This window comes from Gymnoscopelus braueri (assembly GCF_963280865.1).
Source record: "Gymnoscopelus braueri genome assembly, chromosome: 8".
Lineage (NCBI taxonomy): Eukaryota > Metazoa > Chordata > Actinopteri > Myctophiformes > Myctophidae > Gymnoscopelus > Gymnoscopelus braueri.
Genome location: NC_137609.1, coordinates 16,319,365 through 16,343,370, shown reverse-complemented (window position 1 = coordinate 16,343,370; position 24,006 = coordinate 16,319,365). Strand labels below are relative to the sequence as shown.

The 24,006-nt window shown below is 41.8% G+C and overlaps 1 protein-coding gene across 2 annotated transcripts in view; it reads left to right on the top strand.

Moving 5' to 3' along the window:
* Positions 1-24,006, top strand: part of tmem132e (transmembrane protein 132E) — a 461,493-nt gene that overhangs the window by 359,645 nt on the left and 77,842 nt on the right. For both annotated transcript variants that reach the window (XM_080436344.1, XM_080436343.1), the window contains exon 3: positions 19,271-19,411. In XM_080436344.1, the coding sequence (XP_080292470.1) occupies positions 19,271-19,411 (141 nt within the window). The remainder of the gene's footprint in view (positions 1-19,270; positions 19,412-24,006) is intronic.

Below are 24,006 nucleotides of genomic sequence, written 5' to 3'. Positions count from 1 at the left end.
CAGTCAGGATAGAGAACTCAGACAGGATACAGATTATACAAGCGAAATTGGAAGTGATGACATAAATAAATGAGCAGACAAAACTGAAATACTATAAAAAAGGAAGCTGATAAATGGTCACTCTCCCCTGATTGGCTGAAAGTTTGTGAAAATGTATTTTCTGTTTATTAAAGCATTGGAGAGACAGGGAGACTACTGTTACTGAACAAACACTCTATAGCAATGATTACTACCACAGCTATTTAACAATTATTTTAACTATCAGAATATAAAGCTTTAACCTTTTAACAAAAAACTTTTTGTTTTAACCAAAACATATCACTTACCCTACCTTTAAGTGGCCCTTTATGTACTTTATCAGTGTAATTCTGGCAAGGTAGTGATCAACCCAACTAAATTCCATGGCAACAGATCCTCTCTTTCCATGAAAGGTTCAAAGAAAGCACGCAAAAAAGGTTACAAAAATAACAAGCATAAAAAAATAGGACTCCCACACTTAATTGAATGCTCCAACCCCAGCTTTATTCCAGCACAGTTAATTACTGTCTAAAATCTGTTCAATGTGTGGGATGCACAGCGCAGTAAGATGAAGTACCTTTACAGGGCTTTCAAAAAGAGCCATCCTCCGCAAGGAAAAACATCTCTAGTGGCCACTGGTCTACCTATAGACATGTCAGAATAGCATATACCATGGTTGAGCTAAAGGGACAAAAAAAAGTTATTTCTTAGTAATGTCATCTTTCTCAGAGTAGAACTTAAGTGTACCTCTGATTCTCATGTGAAAGCATGTGGTTGGACTGCTGGGGCTGCCTGTCTGAGCATCTCCCCCGCCAACAGCTCTACAGTACAGCTGCACTAGTCCTGCATAAGGAGACACACTGTATCTCAATGGAATTTGTGTACAGCTTCTCTCTGGGCAGTGGGAAGATTATGGTCTATCCTTACAGTTCATGCTTCTCTGGAGATGTCTCTCTAACGGTGTGATGTACTGTATTCTAGTGGGTATATACCGGGAGGAATGCCTGTGCCCAGGGTCAATGACGCTAGATTTGCATTTGAAAGACATAGATCTACACAGGGCGAGGGGTGTGTCATGTTGCTCCGAGCCGCTCTCGGGAGTATTGCTGTCGTTTTGTAGCCGGCTAATTGACATCATTCTCAAGAATGCGGGTAGCAACGCTGTCAGAGGAACTCCTTGTACTCCTCGTACATTACTGAAGAAAATATGAAAGTCTATCATAGCAAGAGCAAAAATAAAAGCTCTTAGGATGCTACAGTCTGTCGGTCTGTCGGTCTGTCGGTCTGTCTGTCTTTCTGTCCACCACTTTGGTCCAGAGCTACATACTGTATTTCAAAAACTGATTCTATGGCCTTTCCTTTAGCGCCAGCCTTGAGCCAACCCCAAATGGGGGCATCCGGTTTGGCTGAGCGTCTATAACAAACCAGTGACAGCTGTGTAGGTGAACACGAGCGCGCATGTGCGTCCGCGCAACTGGTCGGGCCCTCATCAAGTCACGCTTTCCCTCAATGCGGCCCTCGCCCCGAAATGAGTTTGACACCCCTGGTCTATACGAACACAATTTGTCCCGTGTTCGGGGCAGTGAAGCCGGACTGAGAGGGTGGTCTTTGTCGCCTCACGTACTCCTGTGGGCTGGGGCAGTGCTTGCCAGCGGGGGTGTTAAACGGGAGGAGTAGGATGCAGGTGCTACATCTTCCCGGTGGGGGCTCCTCACTGGTAGGTGATCCAGTAGTGTGCAACAGCAGAGGCAGCACTGAAATATGTGGGGCTGACGTCATTGGCAGAATAACTGCATTTAAGAGAGAAAAAAGGGGTAAAAAGAATTAGCTACTCTAATAATGAACAAAAAAACTAATTGAACCCTACTGATTTTAGTGACCCTATGGTTTTCCTTTAGTTCGGTGAATTTTCAGTTGTGTGTAAGGATCAGCACGGACTCTTACTTTTAGAAAGATATCAGGGAACAGTCATGCTTAAAGCTGCACTATGTAACTTTTCTGTTCTACTCCAGACTTGAACGTGGGTCTCCTGGGCAAGTGCTGCAATTTTTGACCACTGAGCTAATAGTGTAGGCTTCTACGGTGCTACATTACTCCTCTCTAGCGAGCCTGGCTCTTTAGCTGACTGGATAATCAACACTTGATTGTTGGATCAACACTAGATTAGTGGCAGCCTTCTCACAGAAAAAGGGCCATAGTTGCGGCTGTCGCGCAAGTCGACAGCACGCTACCCGCCTGGTTGTGGAGGTTCCCCCCGGTCGAGCGTCACTCCTGGGAGCGTGGACGTGCTTCCATGTGGGGGAGACGACTGTAGGCTTGTATCGTGCTACGTTACCGCTCACTAGGGAGTCTGGCTCTTTAGCTGACTGGATAATGTACGCTCCTTGCAACTATGCGGCCTTGCAACTATAATAGTATACCTGCCTGCTTGCCTGGCGGAGAAATAGAATTTTGACCTTCAGGTTCAAATTAATGTCAAACCATAAACAGGATCGTGTCATGTCTAACCTAGACACATGCAGGATCTAAATGTCTCAATAGAAGAGCAGCCCGAGACCAAATACAACCACCCCAATTGTACAAGTTATATTGTATTAACATACTCTACCATACAGATTGGACAGAGTAACATTTTATTCACAAAACAAAACTTACCTAATACAGCTTTGATGCACTCTGTGTATATGCTCAGATTCTGCATTTTAAAACTAGGGACTCTGCCTGAGTTAATTTTCATCCAAGACAATTTATGAACCAATCACAGAGATCGGCTGGTTCATGCAATGAACCAGTCAACAACAATAACATTCCATTCACCATGGCATTCTGGATGCAAATGTTGCGCAGGCGATGGATAAACAACCTAATGCCAAAAACAAGAAAAAAAGGAGCTGAATAGAGCTAATTGTAAAACAAAATGAAGCATGATAGGAGCAGAACTGAGAAGATATTGGTGAGAGCTTGGGGAGCGTGAGGCGTTGAAGACTGGAATGGAGTTCACATTGTTTACTGGACTCGACGTGTGGAAGCGGGGGGGGGGGGGGGGGGGGCGGGTGGTAATTGGCACTTTAATGCTGTTGGTGCGCATTTATCAGATTGACAGACAGATGCGCATGACTTTCCTTGTACTAACGTCAGTGTGTGTCAGTGTTTCTTCTATACAGTAATTCATCAAGGGCGGGGTATGTCCTCATTGAATCATCTCAGTATCACTGCCCTTTTTCACACACACAGTACACAGTTAAAACGAGTGTTGAGTTGGCCCGGGCTGCTGGTGTGGCGGTCTGGGCACCTATTGGCTGCCTGACTGCGTGTTGCAGGTTCGAATCCCGGTCCCGACGACCTTTACCGTGTGTCACTCACCATCTCTCTACCCAATTCCTGTCAGTCTATTGTCCTATAAAATAAAAGGCATAAACCCCAAAAATAAACCTTTAAAAAAAAGGGTGAAAAAGAGTGTTGAGTTAAATTAACACTTGTGATTTTGCCCTGTACAAGAAACATAGATCCACAGTTCATAAAGCCATTTAAAGGCTGACAATTTGCAATTGCATGCATTACATAACACTACGTTGCGCATGTCAACACATTTTGTAAAGACAGGGTTTGTACATTTCATGGAAGTTAGATATGGATAAACAAACAGATACTGTATTATCTCAAGTGTGTTGTTTGAAAATACAATATGACCCCCAGATGCAACCCCTAGCGTGTTTGTGGCTATGAATTTAATCCTCTTTAAGGCTGATATTAAATATTAGATCAGATAACTAATTTAGCAAATTATGTAAAACCCTGATCCTATAATTGCAGTAAACCTTGTTGCCCTGGTATAATGTTGATGCACCAGGGTGGTCTAACATTATAGAGACCTGTGATGAAGATATTTGAGATGCTATACCTGTAACAACCACTGTGTCTCAATACCCAATACTATTTGTATGTACTGTACAGTGTACACTATATGCTGAAAGCCACTGTGAGTGTCAGTGTAAATAGTAAAAAGTGAAGAAAGGTTTATTCAGTGAAAATCTTTCTTCTCTCTGCAATTTAATTACAGAGCTTTTCAGATACAGTAATGCTCTCTGACGGCTAAACTTGAGTTTTACATACATTGAAACAGTGAAAGTTCGTTTTTTTTAAGCTTGCAAACAAAGTATGACCTCTTCAAAAACATGCAAATACCTGTATTCCAAAATGTGGATCGACAAATACACTTTTAATACTTATAGTGTAGTAACTGGTAGTGAGTGGATTGACATACGTATTTAACATACAGTACCATCACTGTTAACAAAAATATAAGTTTGTTGTCCTTTAAGATGCATATGATGCGTCTTTGTGATGACGTGTCGTGCCATGCGCAAAGCCTCAGCCATGCAATATAGCGGCTAAAGGGCTGTTGTCTTGATAAAGAACAATGTTGCGAGTTTGTGTTTGTTTCCACGCACACACACACACACACACACACACCCCCACACACACACACACACACACACACACACACACACACACACACACACACACACACACACACACACACACACTCCAATGTATGCATTAAAAAAATCGGTACTTTTGATTTTCTTGTTTTTGTTCGTCGAGGGAAGAGTTGCTCAGTATTCATGATCATGATGTCTGGCACTGAGCGGCATGCACTGGAGCGTTCTTTGCCCCAGCACACATTCATAGTCCCTGCCAGAAGGGAGAGTTCATATAAATAAGATAGCAAGGACAGACGTAACATTTTTTATGTTTTTTGACAGATTGGAATTGACCCCGAAACAGATTTAATGGGACAGAATGTTCTGGAAAAACTCTCTAAGATGGATCTACAGTAGGCCCTATCAGATCATATGTCAAATGCCATCCTTAACTTTTAGCTTTGCTTGTAACTTGATCTTTGATGTAAATTTGGGGTAATTTGAATAAAATGAATCAAGCCTACAGGTACAAGATTGAGATGCTTGACATGATGTGCTGACGACGCCTGAATGTTGCTCTCCAGAACACTTCTTCAGAAGAAGTTCTTCAGATTTCACACTCATCAAGAATGCAGCTGCACTCTTCTTGAAGTGTTTTTTTCCCCCTCTTTTTCTTTTTTCTTTTCTAATTTCACCATGATCAAGAATGCAACCATGGCCCATTTCAACAAAGCCACTTTTGTGGCTTCTGTTAGGAGGGCCAGCCACTCATTTTGAACGGCTTATGGTTCTCCTTAGACCACTTAAACCCTATATACTTCATTGACCGGTGTTCCCCAGGAGTCTATCCTTGGCCAACTCCTTTTTTTTTTAAATCTCTATTAATCTCTTCACCAAAAATAGCAGATGTAGATTGGCTATTGGCAGAATATTTGCCTACTATGTCATACCCAGAACAGGGACGGTAGGTTTCAGTGGTTAAGCATTATATGTATATATACAGTCACAGTATGATTGGAAAACCAGTCGGATTGAAAAAGGTGCACTCGTTTTCACCGACGGAGGCGCGCCGTCTGAAGGTGACTTGAGCCACGAGAGGCACCGGCGAGCGAGTCGCCGCACCGAGTGAGTCGCCGCACCGATCGAGTCGCCGCACCGATCGAGTCGCCGCACCGAGCGAGTCGCCGCACCGAGCGAGTCGCCGCACCGAGCGAGTCGCCGCACCGAGCGAGTCACCGCACAGAGCGAGTCGCCACACCGCCCATAGTTTCGGTACCTCCAAGATTTTATTTTTTTATTTTTTGGAACTCGAAGAAAACGAGCACTCGTTTTTCATGACTGGTTTTCCAGTCATACTGTAACATATATATATATATATATATGTGTATATATGTGTATATATGTGAAATTATAGAGAGACAGGAAAGCTGAGGGCAGAGACACGAGACTTGCCGGGAGTCGGATTGAAACCTGGGTCATCGCAAATCACAAGGAGCATGTGGTTAGCGCACTAACTGGTCCAGCTATCAGACCAGGCAACCCCGAAAGCACACTTAACACACAGGCTTAATTTCAAATGCATCGATCCAAGGAAAGTAATGAATAGTAGACAAGTGTGATTGTCTCACCACCACGCCTGTCTGTGTGTGTGTATAATGGCTTAGTGGCCCTTTAATGGTCGGGGGTGTCCAAGGGGAGAACGCAACATTTTCTCACACATTCCTGCGTTCATGTTGACGAGAGCCCCCAAGACGGGGCTGGTAGTCCTTGTTGACTCAACCCACCCCCCACCCCCATGGGGACGGACTACCTTTGGGGAGATGGTGAGCAGCACGTTTAGAATGCTGCAAAGCCCCCCTTCAAAGAGGATCTTTAAATTGAGTCTCCTAGGTAACTTAAGGCAAAGCTCAATTGCACGCCATCAGTATATTGTAATTACTGCTGTCCATGAGGCAGCGTTCTGTCTGACTCAGTGTCTCATGCCCCAGTGGGTTGCAGCCAATAGATTTTGTTTAATCTGCCAGCTGGGTATGCACAAAGCAAACGGCAGTCCATTGAACCGCTGAACTTTTGATTTTCACCATGAGCCTTGGCTAAAATATCATTATATGCATAGTGATGTGAACCTCGGAAAATGTCAGCAACTGGCTTTCAGAGGGGTCCCGGGTTTTTCTGTCTGCATCTGTTGGCAGGTCTTGAATTCCCCTCGCCTTATCAAATAAATTGGACGGTGGCTATTTCCCCGATTGCCTCCACAGAAAGGTTCTGACTCACCCGAGGGTCTTCCACTCATGGCTCTGGCTGATGGGAAAACTACTTAGAATAATTGTCCTCCAGCAGGGAGCCTTCCCAGCCAACACTTGTGCCCGTGCGTGTGCGCGCACATGTGTGTGTGTGTGTGTGTGTGTGTGTGTGTGTGTGTTACAGAGGGATACATTTCACTTTGGTTGTGTTTCACAATTTCTGTTCTACATGCAATCAATTCTGGCACTGACACGTGTGGCATAGACTCAGTCTGAACACAGAAGACTGGTTTTAGTATAACAAGCAGTGACTACAATTTAGCCTTTATCATTTTACAAATATTTTTTAATCGGTTATAGCTTTTTTATTATGTTTGTGTCCACTATAGTATGCATTTTTTCTGGGACCGCGAGCCAGCACTATGTTTTCCAATTTCAATTTTCAACGTTGTCTGCCGTCGTGTCTCCTCATCCCCTGTTGTCACATTTGTGTGTTGTATTTATTGAAGGTATTTTAATTTGTATTTTCTAACGCAGTGATTATCAAAAATATATATTTCAAGGAACTGCAATTTTACATTTGTTAAACCATGGACCCTTTTTTCTTTTTAACATTGACTGTTCTGTAGATATTTACTTAAAATATACAGACAGCATAGGCACTGTATTTTCCGTTTTCCCCCACAATAACCTCCCACCCCACCCCATATAAATGTATCATTGTATTGTATTATAGCACTCCATTTTGGCCAACCTCTGAATTTTCAGTAATGGATCATGAGTTATTTGGTATGTTTGGTATCACATTATTTGCCAGACAGACTAAAGGCAATCATGCTCATAGGAGGACATGTGGCGAGCTCAAACGAACCGCTCCAGGATGCAATTGGAAGCGGTGGAAGACCACCTGTCACACAGGCAGCCCTGGAAGCGGTGGTCTGTTGTGCATGACACAGTGGTCCAGAATCTGATCCAATGCATTAGCACCATCCACCCAGTAAAATCCTCAGTGTTAAAGGTTTGTAGTAATAACGTCTTTATGGAAACAGATAATTTAACCCATTAAGACTTGGAGCGCACCTGTGTCATTTTTTGATTTGAGCTAAAAAGCATTATTATACACTTTGGCTATTCAAATATTTTTGAAATGTTTTGAAAATGTGTGCAAATCTTTGAATCTATATTATTTTAAAGCGGACATTTTTAACTCAAATCTTTGCTTCTGGGGGTCCCTGGAACAAAATATTTTGAAATGAGGCTCCTCGGCCAAATACATATCATTTTGGGAGTCCTTGCCCTGAAAAAGTCAGGCACCACTGATATAGCAGGATTTAGAAGACATTTTGTAGAATCGGCTTCAGGTCTAAATGGGTTAAAAAAAAGAAAATAATACTTCTACAGAGCTTTTAAAATGTGTGGAATAAAAGTACTGCTTTTCCACACAAAACAAATTGTATGGTGGCAAAATAATAATTTAAAGAATTTTCTCAGGGTCAGAATGGTTTTGTTTATCTCTGTAAGCTGGCTGCTGATATTATCCATGTGTGCTTCAGTTTGTACTTTTTACCCGAGAGAAGCACAAAACTTACGCTACAGAGGTTTTGCACTGTAAGTGCTAAGTGTCTATTGTACCTTTAACTCCAAGATTGTACAAAACATTTATGTAACCAAATGGACCTGTACGAGTCCATTTGGTTATATTTGTCCACTCTTTGAGTTGGATATGGAGTGGATAACACTGGTGAATTTACATGTGGTTTACACAGATTTCACATGTCTTAATAAAAAGATCCCATCCAATGGCAGCGTGAGCACTGTGTGTATACTGTAGCATGACAATCCTGTCATGTGCTGCATGGCAGCTGCTTCAGCTTGTTAGTTTACGTCAGACAAAGCATAATGTTGGCTCTACAGTATGTAACCTTATGGCGAGAACATGTCAAGAAAAGACAGAGTGTCTATGTAAAGCCATTCGTATCATTTCAAAGAACATGCTTGGTTAATGGTTAGACTAAAGAAAAACGCACGAAAAGGAGGCCATTTCTTTGAGCCTGGATGCCTGTAGTGTACAGCCTTGCAAAACAGCCCAACAATAAATTAACCTTAACTTCATGTGATTAATTGAAGCTGCAAAGCTTTTCACAGCTGCGTTTTCAATAAATAAACACTATTATATTATTATACATTTTGAGTTGTTTGCTGTTTTTCTACATTGAATAACTGCTCTCAGTTGAGTCTAAAAGTTGAGTCGTGGGGAATTTGTTATTGGCAGTACAAATGATTATGAGTTTATTGAACCCTCCCTGTAGAGCATGATAAATTAAAACGCTTGTGTAAAGAATATGTTCAATACGAAGAGTCAAGGACAGCAATATTTATTAACTTGTTTTCTAGAAACATTTTTCATGCAATTTCCCCCAAATCAGAAAAGGAACACCCGTGCTGTTAATTGCCCGCTCTGCCACCCACATCGCCAAAGGGACAGATGCACATAGCACTGGAATTACCCACGGACTGAAATGACTTTGTCATATCCGCCAAACACTTCAAGAGGAAGCACAATCATCTACTCACCTCCTAACAGCTTACCAGCCTTGCCACTGTTGGGAAGCCTATAATTGTGTTTTCAGAATCCAGTTAAAGCACGTGGGAATATGATTAGACACCTAAACTTGAGAGAAAAGCAGAGCATAAGCCACTCTTTCGGCATTATAATTCACGGTAATTACATAGTCTAGAGAGCTCAGCATCCTCTCTATACTGTATGCTGTGGATATTTCTTTTAGTCCACACATTTCTTTACCAGCTTATAAAAACCACCAACTCTTCTAAATCAGTGGCTCTCAAACTTTTTCATGTCAAGGACACCCCGATATGTATTTGTCCACGGACCCCAATCTGAAAATATTTGGACCCTATACAAGATTTGTGTTGTTAAAATGTCTTGTAAGATGTATATATAGGGTTAAAGTGGTCGAACTGATTTTGATGCTATCTTAACCCATTTGGGTCCGAAAAAAATATGTTGCTATATACTGTACATAGTAACGATGCCCCACATTGTGCTCAGGCACAGACAGCAGTACATAGTAACAGGAACCGTCCTGAAAGGTATAGTTAAAAAAGGGGTTCCCGCCCAAAATGGCTTAACTCATTTTGCTGGGGGTCCCAGGGGGTCGGTCCCCAGACCCCACTTTGAGAACCACTGCTCCGAACGCAATGCAAATGTTTACTGTGTCACTAAAAGATGCCTACATGGATCCACATTAGGTCAGCAGCTACCCATTGCGATCCTCAAAATAAGAGCTCATCAGAACAACTAAATTACTATCCCCACTCTCTTGTCCTTGTTTTCTCCTCCAATGAATTGTCAGATTAGGACACATCCAGACTATTGGGCGATGCTGTGCCTGCCTGTTATAGCCTATTTTATTTTACCGAATTTCTGTCTATGCCGATAATGTCCCTGCTGTGGCCAGGCACTTTTGCATGGCCCAGCTGCTCTATTCACAGTTAGATGGCTGCTCTATCATATGATTGTGATAATGAGTGTCAGATCTTTTGGTGGTGCTGTGCATCACTATGCAAAATGAACATCTGCTACGATTGGCCGCTCTGGCCCTTATGGCTGCCATATGACGAACAGATCACGCGCAAAGCGTCCTCATCAGCAACTGAATTTGAATTGTGCATCTTGTCACAGAGAAAGCCATTATTTTAGGTGGCACTCGGTGTTTCACACAATAAGACCTGAGGCCGATTCTACAAATGCCTTTTAAATCAGTAGTTTGCACTCTTTCAAGATTTTTCAAAAATGTTCAAAAATAGCAGATGTACAAGCTCACGCGCTGTGAACTTGTATATCTGCTATTTTTGAATAGCCAACGCAAGTTTTAATGGGTTAATTTGCTGTATAGGCCAACCAAATTTATCAAGTATTTATCACAGATCATGTCTGGTTGACGACAAAGCCCTGTGAATGTTGCCCTTTATACAGTACTGGGCTTAAGGGTTTGTGTGTGGCTTTGTCCATGTGTATCCATAAAGATATCTTCACAGAGCCATGAACCAGAAAAAAAGAAAAGCTAGAATGCTTAGTGGGGTTGTGTAACACTAAAAGATTCTTTGACCTTGGCCAGAATGGCCACAGTACTTGGCGAGCACAGAGGATGTGGATTGGATCTTGTTAAACATTGGCAGTGGGTGATGGTCATGAGCAGCAGCTTTGCAATAGATTCATGGTTTCAGCACACTTGGTGGGTGCATCAAGTTCTCAAAACCTTAAAGAGGGTTTTATTGCACCTAAAGTAGCTCACCGCGTGGCCCCGAGACGAGATTAAAAGTATCATTCGCAGCAGCGGGAGTATGTGATTGAATCACATGTTGTACATGAAAAGCCGGCAGAGGCCAAGGACAAATACAAATATGCACTTATTTTGAATTATGCATATTGTCACAGAATGGAATTTGTCGTGTCTGCAGAACCGACAAGTGGTGAAGTTGTCTATAAAGTGCCTCCTCGGAGGACCTAATGGAGCTTCTGCCCACAGATGAGAGAGGGGAAAAAAAGCTTCCCTGGCCAGATTTAGCTTGTGGAGAAGGCCTGGTTTCTGCTATAATGCAAAACTGAGTGCAGTTAATGCCTTTGAGACATTCTAGTGCTGACATTCTAGTTGTTTATTTACTTTTTTGCATTTATCTGCGCAGTGCTGAAGGGACCAGCATGAAGTTCTAACTCCATTTATCAGGGGCCCATGCACTGGTGGCACTACAAATGCTCTGCAGGCTGTTGTCACGACCATCCATGATCAAATGTTGTTTTTTTTCCCAATGTCCCACACTGCAACATGCTCTGTCAATAGCAAACGGCAGATACTGGCATCCAAACTGTTTGTGTTTGGCATGCAGCAAGGAGCGTCTTGGTCATTTTGGCCGGTAATTTCACTCGGGGATTGTAGTTTCCCAGTGATATTTGCAAACCGGAACAGGGGGTCTTGTATCTGATTAAAATAAATTTGAAAAATGGAAGGAACTCGAGGGGGGAGAAAGATCTGGAGGAATTATTCAAAGAATTTAAATCTAAAATCCCAGCAACATATGTTTGGTTTGAGAAAAACCTGGGAACTACAGTGTTTCGTTTAGAACTGACACAGCCCCCTTTTTGGAACCAATTTGATGGGCCTGTTGCTGAATCCCTTGAATCTATCTAATCATAACCGCTGTGGCATAAGTCCCTAACAGGCATCATTCCTAACGGGCATCAGCGTACAGTAGTAGTAACCATCTATCTACTCCTATATGTTGTTGTTGTTAACCAATTTAGTTGTTAGTGAATATAGCTGATGAGAAAGGACAAACCCCATAGCATTAGCATTAAATTAAAGCCATTTAGACCATGGGGTCATCAGGTTTATGCAACACAGACTGGTGTCATGGTTGGACACTCTCCATATACCACTAATGAACAGCATACTACCTGCTTTTACCAGACAAAAGCAGCAGGGAACTCTTATGGCTTCTTCCCACATTTGATCTGATCTGTAGCATGCCGCCTGCTTTACATCTCCATAAGACAGTAGAGCTGTTAATTAAGTCGGGAAGGTAGGAGGAGTTAAGTGCATGATGTAAATATGCATGCGAGACGGTAGCCATGTAGCTACCACAACAACAAAGTAAGCTATGCTTTGTTTTGTCGAGGGCATGTTGGATTAATTAATTATTGGAAAAGTGCAAAAATGGAGGGGAAAATAGAAAAGAGGAGAGAAGAACTTTTCCAATGAACCAATGAACACAGCATCACATAGCTTCACCCAGAGCCATTTATTTGGAGAGTTACGCCACCTCCGTTCACTTCATCAGGCCAGGTCTTCTACAGAGCCTTCTATTGGCGAATAGTGACAAAGCCCTGAACCGGAAGTTTACGGACTGCACTGAGTCTATGAGCGTTTGTCACTATTTCGAGTTTACATGAACTACGTGTGACCGGCGCTGTTTTCTGCCCCCCCGGGTTGGCGTAACTCTCTAATAAATGGCTCTGGCTTCACCCATTCAGCACTGTTTGGACCAAAAGTATCTATCCCAGAGGGTTACCTGGAAAAGTTCAAGTAACAATGGCTATTATACTGTAACTTGTTTATGGTGCAATTCTCAGATTTTGTCCAGACACTGCACAGTACACATTTGATTCTATTGGCCATTTAAAAAAAAAAAGAAAAGAAAGGAATGTATGCATTCATGGTAATGTTTAGATTCTAAACAAGACAAACTGTAGAACAGAGGTCTTCAACAGGGGGTCCGGGACCCCTAGGGGGTCCTCAGAGTTACTACAGGGGGTCCCCCAAATCTTTGTGTGATATGATTATTTTGTTTTACATTAACCACTTGAACCCTAGTATCCCTTTTCTGAGGAGAACTTTAGCCAAAAATAGCCGATCTACAAGCTCACAACGCCTTGGCAAAGAGTTATATACAGTATGTAGAGGGAAAAAAGAGCGGCAAAGGTTTATCTGAAACTCTTTCTCGGCTAGGGGGTCCTTGGCCTGAAAACGCTGATGACCCCTGCTGTAGAGGCTACATTAAAGTAGACTTAACCAGTCAAATGTACCATTATAGAGAGTTTGTCTTGAACTTGAATCAAATATTAAAATTGAGGTGGACGACATTTGTCAGTGACTTTATTGCTGATCAAAGTAAATACAGTACAGCTGTGTTTGTGGGACTTGCTGTTTAGGACCCACAACAGTTTACAGTATTCCAAAGTGCGTATATAAATTCTACTTTGCTGAGAAAAAGATTCTTGCAATAACTGATGAATACAGGTCCCATCTGTTTGCCCCTTAGATATTTTACGTTAAAAAAACATAGGAATGTTGCACATCATCAATAATGGAAGTGGTGCAGGAGATAAGCATGGACTAAGGTCTAGTTTAGGAGCTGCAGCTATTCATCACAGTTTAAGCTTTGAAGTATAGCTGAAACTTTATCGGATTTGTGCAGTGCGGAGCACCAGTTGCCTTTGAACTGTAGTTCAAGTAAAAGCAAGGAGAAAATGTTTAAAAAACATTTGGTGGTTAATCCAATAGATATATGTGTTAGCTGCACTGCATCTATTCTCACACACATTATTTGGAAAGGCCTTTCAATTGAGAATCTGGAGAAATACAGCCAGAATTCTTAAGTTCCAGCATGTAGCAGCACAATATACTTTTGTCAGCCTAGGAATTATCTTCCAAGGATGTGCAAGGTGATTCAATTGTGATAGAAGCTAAACATTAAACAGTTCAATGATCATGTATGGCCTCTATGATGTCCCTGATGCTAACTTAAAATGCTGCATTAAAAATACATGAGTTAGCCGGACTGGTACTTTTACATTAAAATGAACATTTTAGTTCATTTTAATGTAAAAGTACCGGTCTGATCCCTCTGACTGATCATAATAATATAATTATTATTAATACTGAAGCAGCATGTTACTGTTGCAGCTCCTGAAGGTGGAGCGTGTTGAACTACTTTGTATACAGTTGAGCTAGTTTATTCTAGTGTGTTCCCCAGCCCGGCGGTCAGGCTCCTAAGAGTCACCAGATAAATCTGAGGGGGTCGTGAGATGATTAATGGGAGAGAGGAAAGAAGAAATAACAGAGTTTGGATGCACAAATCTGTTTTCCTTTTTTTGGGGATTTCTTTCTCTAATCTTCGATTTTTGGTGAGATATCGGATGATTTGAACATCCTACAATGACTGCGCAAAATCTCTGCCCCGTCTGTGTGTCCGTCTGTATAGTTCCTTATGTATCTCGAGAACCGTGCGACCGACCGACTTCCCAGCGACCCGAAGAGGTGCCGTGCTCGAGTCCAATCCGACCGCTATGCCCATATATAGGACCGATCGACTTCAAACATGGCATGCATATTGCAGAGGACCCGAGGGAGTGATGCCAGGGTTGCCAGATCTGCATATTATAATTTCCCCGCAAGATGTGGCCCATAGTCGCTTCTTTTGGGCTGGTTTTCCTAGACCTGGTTGCTTGTTTCTCTCACAGAATCTGGCAACACTGAGTGATGCGCCAAGTGGGAAGTTGCCAGTTGGTCGGATCAGCGGATCTCCCCAAAAATATCGGCAAAATCCGCAAATCCCCAATTACAGTATGGAGTACCCTGATGTCAGCAATATGATGCCATAGTGGGTCTTGGAGTGGTGTGTTGAACGTGCGGAGTAGGACAGAGGTGCTACTTCTCGGCGGGGGCTCCTCGCTGGCAGTTCAGCCAGTGGGGTACAACAGCAGTGTCGACACAGACATGTGTGGGGAGGCTTCATTGGCAAAACTACTACACTGTGAGAAAGAAAGGGGTGAAAATAATGAACTCTACGACTATTAAATGGAGTGAAGTGGAAGTAAAAAGTAGATGGAAATGTTTAATTTAATTACAATTACTTTGTGTATTTAACCCATTAAGACCTGAAGCCGATTCTACAATTGTCTTCTAAATCCCAACAGTATTCTGAAAAAAACGTATGTTTCTATATCAGTGGTGCTCAAACTTTTTCATGTCAAGGACCCACAAAATTATATGTATTTGACCCCCAGAAGCAAAGAATAGACTTAAATATGTTCGCTTTAAACAATATATATTCAAAGGTTGGCACACATTTTCACGATTTTTCAAAAATAGCAGATCTACATCTTCGCACCCACAAGACATCGTGAAGTCAATGGTCATCTTCGCACGCGAAGGACGAACATGTAATGAGCTTGTATATCTGCTATTTTTGAATAGCCAAAGTGTAAAATAAAGTAAATGCACATGCAACGTAGTTACTTTCCACCACTGACTGTAATCCCATGCTGTAAATGCATGCTTTGGATTTGTCTATTATCTGTGATCTTTGACAATTGTTCCCATCTTGGCGGATGTTACGTAATCGCTTCAGTACATGCACATTGGCAGCTGCAGGTCAAAATGTGTCATCTTGCTCTTTGATCTACTCTTTGATCTTGCCCCAGCTTATCTACTCATTTCCTCAGCACTCCCATTAAAAATCTGTCCCTGGCTGCATTACACCCCCTGCTGGCTCTCCAGCTGCATGTCTCTAAGCCACTGTAAAAAGAAAAATAAAAAAATCTCAAAGAGGTTTACTTGCAGCGATAAACACAAGATAGATATTAAAGTGCTCCGGATGATTGCTTAGACTGCTGCTTGTGATCTAAGGAGCTAAGCAGTTCCCATCGCTTTTCCAGCCGCTGTCTATTGCAGGGGAGACGCCGTTACTGTAGTTCAACACATGCAGCATTTAAGGGTGATACTGTATCTGATATCATTTGAGACGGACGGACACTCCGTGCCGCGCTATGAGCGTGTAGATCTGCTATTTTTGAAAAATCGTGAAAATGTGTGCAAATCTTTGAATATATATATATTTTTAAAGCCAACATTTTTAACTCAAATCTTTGCTTCTGGGACTCCCTGGAACAAAATGTTTTGAGATGGGGGTCCGCGGCCAAATACATATAATTTTAGGGGTCCTTGACATGAAAAAGATTGAGCACCACTGATATAGAAACATACGTTTTTCAGAATACCGTTGGGATTTAGGAGACATGTAGAATCGGCTTCAGGTCTTAATGGGTTAAATACCAGAGTACAGTATATTGTATACAGTAACATGCAGCATATAGAAATTGACAAACTAAATGTGTGCTCAACGAGTGAGAGTTAATAGAGACATTATTATGGTCCGACTGTCGGACTACCAATGTGCAAGCCTTTTCACAAGTCTGGCCTGGAATGAGTGGAAGTGTTCAGAGCTAAGCTCTCCTGTTTAACAGTCAGCCAACAAACCCAGAATCTAATAGGTGTTGCCATGGCACAAGGCATCTGTGTGGAATGAGTAAGTAATAGCACTTAGTCTCAAGCCAAATCTATCATCCATCGCACGACGGTGTCCCACGCCGAAAATAGCAGATCTACAAGCTCACAGCGCTTGTAGATCGGCTATTTTTTGGCACCGGACGACCAAATGTAACTCTGTATGTTCAAAGTGGCTCAGACTGTGTCTCGGTTCGCTTCTGTAAGGGCAGCGCAGCTGACAAAGATTCTCTGAGAATCTGGGCTTACATTATTGCTGGTCGACGCTGTGGCTTTTCCATTTGCTATGCTCTTTCATTAATCAGCTTTAGTACTGTGCCCCATTCATGTTGTGCTCCCAGGGGTAATGCCTCATCCCCTCTCATTTGTGGGGAAAAATTAACTGGAGTCTGTGAAATGGATCATCTGATTAAAAACATTGGGACTGTACAATATGCAAGCTCTCTCAAAAGATTATGATGAATATAGAGTAGACTTTATAATAATCTTCTGCGGAAAATGCGTAATGAATGTAAATGTAAATGTTGCTCATTATGTCTGCGTTCTTATTTGGGTAGCATTGAGTGTAAAGGGAGAGGTCATGCTCTACTAATATCAATAATCGGTACTTATAATCAGGTTATTTGGGAGATTAATTGAAGAGTCAACGGCAATAGGCACGCCACCTTTCACGCTTGAGCGAACTGATAGTAAGCAAAGCGTTACAACACAGATTATAAGACTTATTCTAGATTTATTTTTGCATTATAAGCGTCTGTATGGGCATTCTCTCTATCCCTGGTATTGTGCAGATTCAATTAATATTTTTTTCCTCCTCGTTTCGGAATGTATTAATTTGCAGGTCGGTAGCTTTTACAGGTAGAGTGGGCGAGGCAGTTTGCAGTGCTCGCCTTGAACAATAGAAAGTAGAAACACTACAGGGCTTAAAAACCGCATCCATCCACATCCCTTTAGGTGAGTCTGAAAGACACCGGAGCTGCCTAAAGGCTCATTTACTGTACACTACATCAAACGGCCGTGTCATACAAAGCGACGTGAGCTGAACTAAAACAGGGTATTTCAGTAACATAGTGTCCCTGAATCTTTCAGAAAAAGTAATTGAAATGAAAACACAGAGAAAACACGGAGCAACAAAGGCACAAGGCTAGGCTGCCTCTCCCTGTAAGCAAAGCAATGTCATTAGTGTCCCATGAGGGGGGGATGGGGGGGGGCTTTAATGTCCTCATACAGAGATAGACACTTGCATATTGATAACAACCTTGCCTACCCTTTGGCAGTACTCTGAAATTGCACCTATCGTTTATTGGAAGTAGGGTTGTATTAATATGGGATTTATATGGCAAAATTGTTATGCGTGGGATCCTTGAAATTCCGGCATTTTGCGAGTAAGCCATCACAGAGTGCCTTTTGTTTATCAACAAGATGGCTTGGAGACACTAGACAGACAAAGAGAATCCTAGTATATTAATCATTCATTCCATATCCTGTTTCATGAGCACGAGAACATTAGAATAAATCAATAATCTCCATTGTCTCTAGATGCACATGGGTGAGTGGATGGTCCCCCATCATGCATCATTGATGGAGTCGGGTTTAGGTCTGTGGTCGAATGAGCAGATTCACTATAACTCAGAGGGAAAAAAATGTTTATTTATTTCCCTTCTGTGTGCTGGTGGAGGTATCTACAATAATCAGCAAAAAGTCTGGATAAAATCATGCCGGGAAAGTGTTTTCGAGCCCAAATTACAGTCACCTTTACAATTCAAAATGGGAAGAATTTACCAATGATATTCCTACTACTGGACAGCCTGTAGGCCATGATTGTGATTAATCCACAGTGAGACCGTTTAGGACAGCCCAGCTAATGCTGAACATAAACAGGGAGCAATGCGATGTCATCTGTAAAATGTGCAGCTGCTGAAGAGACAATAATATTGTCTCTGTATATTATACAGTAAGGGAAACTTGTTTTATGGACCCATACAGTGCTTGAGCTTTATTCTCTATTAGTGCAACAGCAACATATCCTCATCACCGGAAAATCCCCCTGTACGCCTGCAGGCGCGTTTTCTGTTTCCCTAGGATTCTCTCCGTACAAAGCAGCTCCAAATTGTATCGATGGTATCACAGTTACATTAAGTCAATGTTCAGTGGTTTGTACGGCAGATGTTAATTATTCAAAGTGCAAAATTGTCCATACAGTATTACATCTTTAAGCTACAGTAGAGTAACAGTACACATCCTCACACATACACTTTACTTTCACATCACATTACACAAAATTACGGAATTCTTACCATGTTATATCAGTCACTAACTGTAAAGTACAGATATACATTATAGGATGTGGTCACTAAGCATGGTGACTGTAGTATCAATGTCTTGTTGAAGTACAAATTGTTTTTATTTTATAAATGCTGTGTGTAATACAGTACATCATCATTTTATGATGTTCAAAGACATTGCTACCTCACACAAGTAACCTTAATTTAACCCAATAACCTTTGTCCCATGGTCTAATATGTATTAGAAGCCCTGTCGTCGACTTCCATCTGTCATTGATTCATCTCTGAAATTGCTTTTGCCACGACGTGATACAATGAGGAGAAATATGGTTCACGTGAGATACCCAACTTCCTGACCTCGCTCATAAATCACCCCCTCCCTCTAATAAAATTGACTTATCTCCCCCCTTTTTCACCATTCCATTTTCCACCAGGGTCAAGGCGAAGAAAGGGGTGAACCTGCGCCAGACCAAATCGAAAAATGCCCAGTGGAAGGTAGACTGGGAGCTGCAGTCTGGGGCCAAGCATTCCATCACTACCGTCGATGTGAACAAGAACAAAGGAGTGAAACAGGGGTAAGTCAACAGCCGCGGGCCTAAACACACACCGCATCCATCCCAACCACCCGCTGGAGCCGGAGCCGTTGATACTTTGCTCTATCATCCTGTATACAAAAAAGGATATTTTTCATTTTCAATAGATAGATAGACCTTTATTGATCCTGAATCCCCCCCCCCCCCCGGGTGAGGGGAATTCAGGTGTCTTATAGCGGCGCAGCAGTAAGCATCTATAGGCTCATAAGTCAGTCTCTAAACGCTTCACTCAACAGCAGAGAACCAAGGACAATCTCGCAGCTTTCGGAGCTAGAACTGGGTGGGAATAGAGTTTAAAGAGCAAACTGCATTTCAGAACCAGTACAAATTCTCTAGGGCAGCCCTTCATATAGGAGCGATGATATGATTGTTTTCCAAAGCACAAATGCTGTTGTAGCACCTACCTACCATGCATTTAGAGGTCTCCAGATGTGTTGTATAGGCTGAGATCTCCAATCGTCTGGCAACACAAGACCAGTAAGCCTAAAACACAGGATTGGTACAGGGAAGAGTAGAGAGATTCAACTTGAAATGAGAAACACAAATAAAAAATACGATATAAGTAGACTTAAAGGGATAGTTCACCCCCCAAAATGACTTTCTTTATATCAATTAGTCACCCCATGTTCCGGTTCCCGGTAGGAGACACAGAAAGTCTCCTTTGTGTCTCCTACCGGAACCGCTGGTCATCAAACGATTGGCTTAGGAATGCGGAAAAACTAAAATCCTGAATTTAAGTCTCCATGGGTTATTTTTTTGGGTGAACTATCCCTTTAAAGTCTCGCCTAAGCCAGTCGTTCTGACTTGGTGAGCATAGGTGTGTGTGTGTGTGTGTGTGTGTGTGTGTGTGTGTGTGCGCGTGTGCTTGTGGCCATGACACGCGCCTGCAGTTCCACAGTGGCTAAATTAACAATATTATACAGTACTTTGACAAAATGCTGATATTTTGCAAGCACAATTGACCTTCTGTTAAGTGTGACTTAATGTGAATCGTGAAACAGCTAGGGTATCCGAAATCTGGATAATCATTATGCACAGTGCATAAGAAGCCAATAAACTGTCAATAAACTGTCCCGTCCATCCCGCTATTATATCCTCCCTAGTTCTGTAATCTTGCTACCTGCTCAGAGAATACAGAAAATAGCCTTGTAAATCTAGTGGAATTATCATAGATAGAGCTTCAGAGAAACTACCTTGGGACAAAGACAAGGTGGAATATGTCACTACTGCTCAAGTAGATATTAAAGTTAGAACAAATCATTCATAAAACTATGTAAAATGAGAGGCATGTCTCTAGGAATTGCTACGTCAATTCTTTGTTTCATTAGGATGAGAAACTGAGAATTCATCTGCAGATCCACACCGCAAAGCAACTGTTTTGTTTAAAGTGACCACATGCAGGAAGTGACTGGGCTTTTGACAAAATGGCTAGTTGCTTGGGTACCGTACACCCATGTTTTAGGTCCTCTCCGTCGTTCGATTATTAAAATGCATATCAGGACCAGCATGCTGTACAAATGGTGAGAACAAATGTACAAAACAGTAGATTGCACAATCATAGGATAACACAGTTATAGAGTTATAGAGTTTATTTCCACATATACTGCCTTCCTAAAAATATTCAAACTAAAAACAAACCAACCACCAAACACACACAAACAAGCAAACAAAAGAAACAAAAACATAGGGAGAGAAGTTCAAGACAACAAAGATGCTTAAGGTGTAAGATACGCCAGTCCGCCCCCAGTCCCCCCATATGGGTCAAGATTAAGAACAACAAAGACACAAATAACACACTACGATTGTTTTTATTTATTATTGTGTCTAAGGAGACGATAATAAAAACTGATATTTTTTACTCCTGTACACAAGACGCACCAATAAAGATCACCTTGAACCTCATAGGCCAGCCCAGGGCAACAAGTTATATTATGGTTGTAGAACTTGACAACCCAATAAGGTTTATTTGACAGCCTAAATGCTGGTAGCGTTTCACTATGAATCAAAACATAGATCATAAAAAACAATGAACCAACGCTAGCAGTTCACTTTTAACCCTCCCAAAGCCACAGCCCCTCAACGTTAGCGTTCAGCATTTACACCTCCAGGCACCATTAACACATTCCATGCCAGACGTTAATCTCATAATGTACTCACCAGTGCCAACCAACGTGTTATTGTTTTTTTGTTTTGTTTTTCACGTCGCCATAGAATCCTTAAGATTGAGCTGTGCACTGTTTGTAAACATCGCGGAGATCTCCCTGATTCCACCAGTGAAGACCACGTGTCACACGGGGCATCCATGTTGTACAGTAGTTAGAACGGTTTACGTTAAACAGTGATATGCGAGGAGAAAAAACTACAAGGAGAAAATGGAGTTTCAGTTTCGTCATTAGAATGGGGGCCGACGGGATCGGCAAAACCGGATCCCAAATAATTCAGTTTCCGGTGGTGCTACAATGAAATGTGCCGTACCAAAAATTGAAAAAAGTCATTTTTAAAAAAAAAAATATGAAAAAGCACCGGTTCGCGTAGATCTACGCGATTGGCACGTGGCGGCTTTAAATAGGTTCGCGTAGATCTACGCGATTGGCACTCAATGTGTTAAAGGAGCACTTCACCCATTTTCAAACTTTTGGTCCTCATTGTAAGATGGCACCATTTGCGTCTACTCACTCTCCCTCTCATTGGTGGGCTATGGACGGTTCAGAAACCTGCCTACTGTTGCAGTGACGTCATTGATGGGGATTAGTAGGGGGCACTAAGTGAAAAATCGTTACGCGGCGGATAAAAGCATGAAATTTGATACAGATGTCCCTTGGGTCATCCTAAAACATCCTAGAAGGGGTGCCCAAAAAAATCTTAAACAGGAAGTGAGTTATGAACAAAATCCAAAATGGCCACCTAAACTGTTGACCGTTGACTCAAAAGACACCAAAATAATCTCCAAAAAGCATAAAATGTGGCACACATGTCCCTTGGGTCATCCTAAGACACCCTAGAAGGGGTGCCCAAAAAAATCTGAAACAGGAAGTGAGTTATTGACCAAATTGAAAATGGCCGCCTAGTGTTGTCGATTGACTCAAAAGACAACTAAAGAATCTCCAAAAAGTATAAAATGTGTCACACATGTCCCTTGGGTCATCCTAAGACATCCTAGAAGGGGTGCCCAAAAAAGTCTTCAACAGGAAGTGAGTTATTGACTAAATTGAAAATGGCCGCCTACAGTGTTGGCGATTGACTCAAAAAGCCTATAGAATCTCCAAAAAGCATACAATTTGGCACATATGTCCCTTGGGTCATCCTAACACATCCTAGAAGGGGTGCCCAAAATAATCTGAAACAGGAAGTGAGTTATTGACTAAATTGAAAATGGCCGCCTACAGTGTTGAAAGATGATGCAAGATACCTAAAGAATCTCATAAAAGCATGAAATGTGGTACGAATGTCCCTTGGGTGATCTGAACGCATCCTACAAGGGGTGCCCAAAAAGGTTTTAAACAGGAAGTGACCGCCTAAAGCAGTTGACACAAAAGAAAACATAACGGGACTTCATAAAAGTGTATAATTTGGTACGTACATTCAGTGCTTCTTAATATATCCTAGAAGGGGTTATTTATTTGTTTGTTTGCTTGTTTATTAAACTTTTTAGGAAGGGACCATGAAGAAATTCTAAATGGCTGTTTAAACAGTTGACCATGGCAGTCTGCATATTATGCAGACTCAATATGACAGGTTATGCAGTGCATAACCTGCCGTATTTTGTAGTCTACCTTCTGTTTTCATTTCTACATCACTTATTTATTTTACTTTCTGCATACATTTTTTATTGTACTCTTTGAATCTTCTTTATTTATCTAACTCTCTGCATATTCTTATTTATTTTACTCTGCATCTTATCTTACTCTGCATATTCTTATTTTACTCTCTGCATCTTATTTATTTTGCACTCTACATCTTCTTGCTTGTTTTACACTCTATCTTCTCATGTATTTTCTTCTTGATCATTACTGTTTTTTTGTGATTAGTGTTTAGTAACTACATGTATTCATGTGTGCCATTTCGCAATTACCAGCACATTGGCATAATGCTCTGCAAGGTAACCCAGCATCCCGGCATCTACACTTTCTCGAACAGAAGGGCTCAGCTTTGCAGCCACACTTGAGTTCTCTACAAACTTAAGCAGCCTCTGGCAAGAGTGTCCATAAAGGTGTCCACGAATCAGCGACTTTAATCCATCCATATTTGTCAGGAGATGGTAGAGATTGCATAGCTTTCAGGCTTCTGGACCAAATGCCAGATTGGCTGCTCGATTTGAATATTGTAGCAGTGCAGCCCGTGTGGGAGGAGTGTTTTCCATTGAGAGACTATTAAAACTTTTTTTGGCACCCCTTAGGATGCATTCAGATCACCCAAGGGACATTTGTACCAAATTTCATGCTTTTATGAGATTATTTTTTATGAGTGTCTTTTGCATCATCTGTCAACACTGTACACGGCCATTTTCAATTTAGTCAATAACTCACTTCCTGTTTCCTAATTTCAGGCACCCCTTCTAGGATGTCTTAGGATGACCC